The sequence below is a fragment of the Sphaeramia orbicularis genome, chromosome 17 (genome assembly GCF_902148855.1).
Source record: "Sphaeramia orbicularis chromosome 17, fSphaOr1.1, whole genome shotgun sequence".
Classification (NCBI taxonomy): domain Eukaryota; kingdom Metazoa; phylum Chordata; class Actinopteri; order Kurtiformes; family Apogonidae; genus Sphaeramia; species Sphaeramia orbicularis.
Genome location: NC_043973.1, coordinates 25,012,751 through 25,019,945, shown reverse-complemented (window position 1 = coordinate 25,019,945; position 7,195 = coordinate 25,012,751). Strand labels below are relative to the sequence as shown.

The 7,195-nt window shown below is 37.9% G+C and overlaps 1 protein-coding gene across 7 annotated transcripts in view; it reads right to left on the bottom strand.

Annotated features, from left to right (window-relative positions):
• Positions 1-112: 112 nt before the first annotated feature.
• kmt2cb (lysine (K)-specific methyltransferase 2Cb) overlaps positions 113-7,195 on the bottom strand; it is a 66,383-nt gene continuing 59,300 nt past the window's right edge. For all 7 annotated transcript variants that reach the window (XM_030160293.1, XM_030160294.1, XM_030160295.1 and 4 more), the window contains 10 exons: positions 6,722-6,861; positions 6,387-6,497; positions 4,879-5,995; positions 4,654-4,790; positions 4,407-4,549; positions 4,111-4,285; positions 3,902-4,018; positions 3,736-3,809; positions 2,087-2,195; positions 113-1,973 (listed from right to left, as the gene is read on the bottom strand). In XM_030160293.1, coding sequence (XP_030016153.1) covers positions 1,881-1,973; positions 2,087-2,195; positions 3,736-3,809; positions 3,902-4,018; positions 4,111-4,285; positions 4,407-4,549; positions 4,654-4,790; positions 4,879-5,995; positions 6,387-6,497; positions 6,722-6,861 — 2,216 coding nt within the window. In that variant the 3' untranslated portion in view covers positions 113-1,880. The remainder of the gene's footprint in view (positions 1,974-2,086; positions 2,196-3,735; positions 3,810-3,901; positions 4,019-4,110; positions 4,286-4,406; positions 4,550-4,653; positions 4,791-4,878; positions 5,996-6,386; positions 6,498-6,721; positions 6,862-7,195) is intronic.

Below are 7,195 nucleotides of genomic sequence, written 5' to 3'. Positions count from 1 at the left end.
AATATTTACCACCAATTCCAGGGAAACTAACAATGTCATATGGCTTTATTCTTTCATCTGTCATATTTAACAATTGAAAATGTGCTTTCATCAACAACTTATACACAGCTTGTTAACATGTAAAATAGTTTATTTTTGTAAATGTTTCTAAACTCAATTCCACAAACTCCAAACCTCATACTCTGTACACTTCAAAAGGCATTTTCAAAAAAACAAAAACAAAAAAAACAAACAAAAAGAAAAAAAAAAGGGAAAAAGAGGGGGGAAATGAAAGAAAACTACTTTACACGACCAAGAAAATGTAGCACAAACACACTGGCAGGATGATGTAATATACAAGAGAAGAAAAATATCCAAGAAACAATTTTGTTACAACCATTCATTGAGAAAATATATACAATTGAGTCTTCGGAAAGTTAAAAAAATACATGCCATATACATTACAAGTTCTAAGACTGTCTCCAAAATTTTACAGTCAACTTGAAATTGTGCACGCAAAAACTCTTCCATTTCTAAGCCTGTGACTTGTGAAGTGTCAGTATAAGAAATATTTCTGATTAAGGAGAATGCCATTTCTGTCCAAAAGGTAGAACAATCCTCAGTTCCAAATAATAGTTCCCCATACGATTCTTTCTGTCACGCACTGGTTCGTCTAACTTACAATGCCATTAGACGTTTGCACCTTTATTTAAAAGCAACGTAAAAACATAAACAGGTAAATACATGTTGGTGAACCTACTTGTGTTAAAAAGTTAAAAAGTTGCTTTTGGGTTTCAAAATCTAATTCACAGTTTAAAATCAAACCTGATTAACAGCAAACAGATCAGAATGATCTCATCTGAGAGGTTTTTTTTTTTTTTTCCTTTTTGATTCTGTAACTGATAACTTGTTACGTTAGTCAACAAAAATATTTCTTTTTTGAGTGGTCAAAGTATGTGTAAGTCACAAAACACTACGCTACAATACCTTACTTTTAATACAACAAAAATATTTTGTGAGTTATTGTGGTTATATTACAAATTCTGTACAGAATAATCATAATATATACTCTCAAACTGAAATAACGTCCATCTTAAATAAATTTCAATGACAAACAAAACAACAATTTAAAAACACCCAAACATCAAGAAGGTTAAGGTAGTATTTGGTCGGTTATTCCTATAGTTTTCTTTATGTACATTTATACAAAAGTAACAGCATGTCTTCTTCAATCTTCAAAAACAATAGCAATCTAGCCTTCTTTAACTCAATCTCATCATTTTGAGAATAAAATTCATTCACTCAGTAATAAATACAAAACCTCTCGAATTCCACACAAATCACATGACAGAGACCTATGATAAAACTGACTCATGGAATCAAGTATTTTAAAAGTTTTTGTGTGTGTGTGTATTTTTTTGTTTTTGTTTTTTTTTTTTCTTTAGTGCAAGTTAATATTCCCTTCGCGGTATTCATTGCTGTACATTCCTCATTCAGTGATGTCTACATTTAGTCATACGGTATACATTAACAGTATGAAACAAAAGGGCCTGCCCTTAGTAAGCAATAAGGCCGCACCCTGCACAGTGCTTTCTCATTCGCTGGTGGATTCCTCACCCCGTGTACATCAAACAAGCACACAAACAGACAGAGGCATCTAATACAACAGAGCCTCTCATATATGGCACAAGTCACAACCTGCTACTGTGTTACTTTTCCCTTCCTCCACCTTGTTTTTCCCACAATCTTGATGAACATGACACAACTGAATTCATCTCTCCTAGGGCTCAGGCCTTCTGCTCATTCATGAAATGACATTAGTGTGAAGCATTTTTTCCTCTGTGAAGAAGTAACGCCGTCCACACACTATCGCAAGGAATGCATTTAGGTTTGTCGTTTGCTCAGTTAATCCATTTCCTGCATTCAGGAGCTCCACAGTGGCAAGCAATCTTATGTTGAGCCTCCACAGTGTCAAACTGGTAGTCGAAGCACAGCTGAAAAATTAACAAGAAATGTCATTTTCCATTCAACTCCAACACCTGTAATGTAAATCTCATGCAACGTAACCGTACAAGTAAATAGTGAAAAAAAAAAAAAAGATTCCCACCTCTTCTCCCTTTTCGATTCTGCGAATGCAACTAATGATGATTTTGTAGCCCCTTTCAAATGTCACCACCTCAGCAACACAGTTTGGAGCACAAGAGTGGTTGATATATCTGTAGACAAGAGCAAATTATTACACAGAACACACTGTTCTATAGAACACTCAGTAAGAAGATACAGTACATGTTCCATTTCTAGAAAACTGTAAGAATCATCAATTATTTAATTATATTAATTATAGGAGACCAAAAAGAATAAAGAAGTGCAAAACAGAATGCACATGAAATAGGTATTTGTAAAACGTGATAGAATTAAAAATGTGATCAGAAACTAGAACTTAATGTTCCATTCTACACTTTAAGTCATAACTTTCATAACTGGGCGAGGTCACAGATGGACAGCCCACTACTTTTTGATTCATAACTTTTGAACCAGACAAGTTTAAGACAAATATTACATATAATTGGAAAGGTCTAAATGCCATCTTAAACATACTCAAAGGGCACAATTTAGTTTAAAATATTTTAAAATGAAAAATATCAAAAACTACTGCATCACGGACAGACAAAATATTAATGTCTATTTTTTGCAAGAATTACATAGTTCTCAAAAGTGAAGTTCCTATGACATTTTCATCCTAAAATTTACTCAGTGTATACCTTAAACCCTTTATTTTACAAACTAATAATTAGTTAGAGGAAAAATATATTTTATCATACTTAAATAGCAAGAGTTTTGAAAAATGGCAGCGTCATGGATGGACAACAAAAGTAAATATAAAATTAAACATTTTTTATTTCAATTATCAATATCACGTATATATATATATATATATATATATATATATATATATATATATATATATTTACAACATACAAATAATATTAACATTAGATTCAAATGTATTTTGCAGCTATATGCATTTATTAATTTTAAACACTGTGTGTTTAGAATATGACAGATAACATAATAGTCAAATATCAGTGTATTTGGAATAAATTTAGTTTATTTATGAGAGTAAATAAAATTAACTAAGAATGACAGCAGAAAACTTTGTCACTTTCCAAACATTCACACTCATAAAACTCCTCAATTTTTTTTCTCATACATTTTTTTTTTTCTCATTTCAAAATACATTTTCCTTAAAATATAAGTAATTACCTACTCAAAAATATAAGTTTGGTGTAGATTATTGTAATTACATTTTTTTGACCAGATGTTAACCTTCCCTTGACTTTGCCCCACTATTTATGCCTAAAATTATTATGCGTTTAGAACTAGAAATTCCAATTTCTACTGTGCTTTCATTCCATGGAAAGACCTTGCAGCAGCAATGTAGTACAGACAAGGCTATACATCACACAATGCAAAGAAGCAATTTTTATGCACATATCCATTTAAATCCAACATTTAATGTACTTGAAAGCAACCAACAGCTTTATCCAATTACTGTATTTAATGTGTTTTAAAAGAGAAGAGCATTAATGCAGTGTGTGTCATGAGTACTGAGGATGAGTGTGTGCCGTCTGAACGTTTTAATCATGTTTTGGGCAAATCTACTATGATTAATATAAAAATACAGGAAAAAATGTCATTTAATATGATTAGATGGTTACAAAAATGTCAAATAAGTATAAAACAATAATAGGTTACCTTGCAAGCCCTCCAGTTAAGGTGGCATCAACAATATGCTGGCTGTCGATGCGGAACATAAACACTGCTCGGTTCTATGATAAAAAAATATATATACATTTTGTTAGTGTTGATGATGCAACTCTGAACGACAGATATTTTATATCAGTGGTAAACAAATTTATACCTGAGATCTATAAGTCTTCTCCTTCCTGACAGCAACCTCATTACGCATGATGGTTCCGTTGTACTCAATCACCATAGTTTGTTTTTCAATATCCCGTGCAGCAAACAGCCCCAGGCCCTGTGAATTCATCACACAAGTACCTATTAAATGTGTCCATAACAAACAATTAAAGAGCACAACATTACTAGTTTATGAATGAAACATCTCACCTGGATGCGAGAGCGGGCCAGGTAGACATTGGCTCTCCACTCACTCTTCATCCAGCGGTACTGAGAAGACCTGGGATGCACTACTGGAGGCTTGCCATGAGACGTGCCGCCTTCTCCTTGGGCTACATTCTGGTTAGATCTGGCACTGCTGTTAGACACAACCTGTGGCTGCGGCCTTTACATTAAAAAAAGGAAGGGCATTAAAACAGCAGACAGTAGTATTTCAGGATGCTCTTAATAATAAAAGAAACGTCAGTCTACATGCACTGAGATCACCATGTGTGTCACCCAGGTACCTTATAACCAGTGAAGTGTAGGGAGAGCTGGTTTTGGGCTGAGCACGTGCACTGCCAGCTGGATTGAACAAGAGAGGTAACTCCACAAGAGGGTTGCGTCCATAACGGAAAGAGTACCTATCACAGGCCTCCACTCCTGGGAGCTGAAAGAGAGATTAGAGTAGAACAAACATGTTCAGATCATGTCCTACATATTTGTTTAGACAGAAAACCTGACCTTACTGAAATCAAAGAGACAGCCACAAACCGATTCAACGATCTTAGCAACTGCAGAGACTGTGAGACCAAACAGGTCTTCCCCTTTCAGATAAACTGGGAAGAGCTTCAGAGTGCCTGATTCAGTTCTTTTCTCAGCTACAGGACCCAGAACCTTATCCCACACTCCTAATAAGAGACAGAGTGGAAATAAAAATGTTAGACTACTGCCAAACACACAATCATAGTTCATAATGAAATGATGAATCAGTCAAACCTTTAGCAGTGGTGTCTGTTAGGACCAGATCTTGGTAGCCCTGTTCGATGACTCTGATGTTGAACTCTGGCAGCCCCTCTCTGTCCTCAACGGAACAGACATAACGGCAACGGCGGTTGCCATGGCGCATGCTCCAGTAAATACGGCAAGCCTCATAGCCGACTGGAAATATGGCTGTTGGTGAATGGAAGGCTGCCATTTGTAAAGGAGTTAGCTGGCCCATGGCGTGCAAAACAAGGCTGCCAACTCGGAAGGTGTAGCCTAATTCAGGCTGCTGCACAGCAGTGGCTATCTGGCGCACTTCATCTCTTTGGACGTAGACACGGCGAAAAACAGCGAAGCAACGCAACTCGTGTTCTAGAGCCTGTCCGGCTGTGCCTCTGGGCCGGTGAGCGTGACATAGCATGGTTTTGTCCTTGAAGAAGGTGCACTGAGCTTGCAGAGCACAGGTGAAGTGGTAGACATTGGTACAGCGGAGGCGGTGACAGCCACTGGTCGCTCCAGTCTGTTGGCAGTAGGCACAACGCACTGTTTGACCACGACGCAGCGCAAGCTCCACGTTTATGAGGGCACCAGCCTGCGTCTCATACACCTCAGTCGACCACAGGGCGCAGTTTAAGTGAACCCACACATCAAGATCTAGGTTAAGCAGCCTAGCAGGACCATCAGTGATCCCATCTCCAAACTGGTGGCAGAAACAGCATCGTCTCTGATCCCGCAGCAAAGATGGGGGGCGCAAGGACGCCCCCAGTTTCTTCAAGAGGTCATCAATCTTGTCCTCATCTGGCAGCTGGGAGTTCCCTCTTGGCACCACCACTTGAACAGTCCATTTCCTCCAGCGGAGTCCTTTCTGTCTCTTTCCCTGGTGCCAGCCATCGTGGGACCTTGGCCTGGCCTTCAGCTTCACTGTCACTTTGATGGCGTCAGATTTTGTTTCCATTTTGGGTGTCCCACCTGCTGTAGGGAAAGGAATAGGAGGCGTGGACGGGGGAGACTGCTTGGGTTGAAGTTGAGCCAGGCAATGGACATCCAGTGAGGACATGTTGTTACTGTACTGGTGCTGGGCTTTAAAGAGGATTTCTGTCTGCTGAGAGTCACGAAGAAGGTTCACTGCTTCCTGGAAATATTAAGTAGGACAAGAGCCATTACATAAACTCATATTAACTGGACATTATTAAAGCTGCATTTCCACCCCAAGTACACAGATCTTTTAGTCTAGTATCAGGATCCAAAAAGCTCATTCTGACTATAGGTTGTTTATATTTCTGCTGTGGTCTGAAGACCTGCATATGTTTGCTGGCATGTGAAAACCACATCAGGGTTTGAAATTTCAGATGAAACTGTATAAATAAAAGCTTTGTTGTTGGTTCATCCGTCAAATGGTTTCTGCTGTAACTCCATGGTACATGGAAACACAATGACAATCTCATACAGCTACAGTTTGGGGTGGAAATATTTTTTCTTTTGACTCCATGCAGTGTTTGTGCATGTCTTACAGTGGTGCAAACCTTGGTTTCTGTGGTTGATCTAGATTGCAGTGGTGATGAACAATAGAGAAGGAAGCAGCTGTGACTGCAGAAAACCAGGTCTTCTTCAGCTTTCCAACGGCCTTCAGATTCCTGATGGGAGAAGTTTGTTAAGAAGCATAATATGTAATGATGTGAGATATCAAAGGCTGACCAAAATGAACAGCTCTTACACAACTGATATTAAAGGAAGTTATGAAGAAACACCCAATACATACAATATTTGAATAGCTACGATACAGTACAGACGTTTTTTTTTAACCAAGATGAAAAATTACATGTTGTTAATTGCAGTCACTGTATTTTTTGTTCTGTACCTTCATGTGGGCAGGGAGATCTCTGACAGATTTCTGCACTCCATTTCCCAGAACCACCACCTTACAGTTGCAGCACCACTGAGGCTTGGATCCAGGGCTACCGGGGGTCTTCTGCTCATGAGCTCTTACTACAGCTGCACCTGAAGCAACACAAAGTCATAAGCATTTCAGAACATATCTCTGATAATAACCATTTAATGATATGACACTTTCCACTAAGTAAACACATAAATATTAGATTAGAAAACAGAACAGAGGGATAACAATTTGACGGGGCAAATAAGGCAGCTGCTCTTGCTTATAAACTCTTCAGGAGATGTCAACTTTTAAAATCTTAAATATTTGAGTTCTGACAACCACAGAATATATTTAGATCACATTAAATAGATGTTTATTTGTCGTCCAATCAAAAATGATTGAAATCAGTAGGGCTGCCTGTCACCACCTGTGCTCAGCCACAGACAAACAATTACA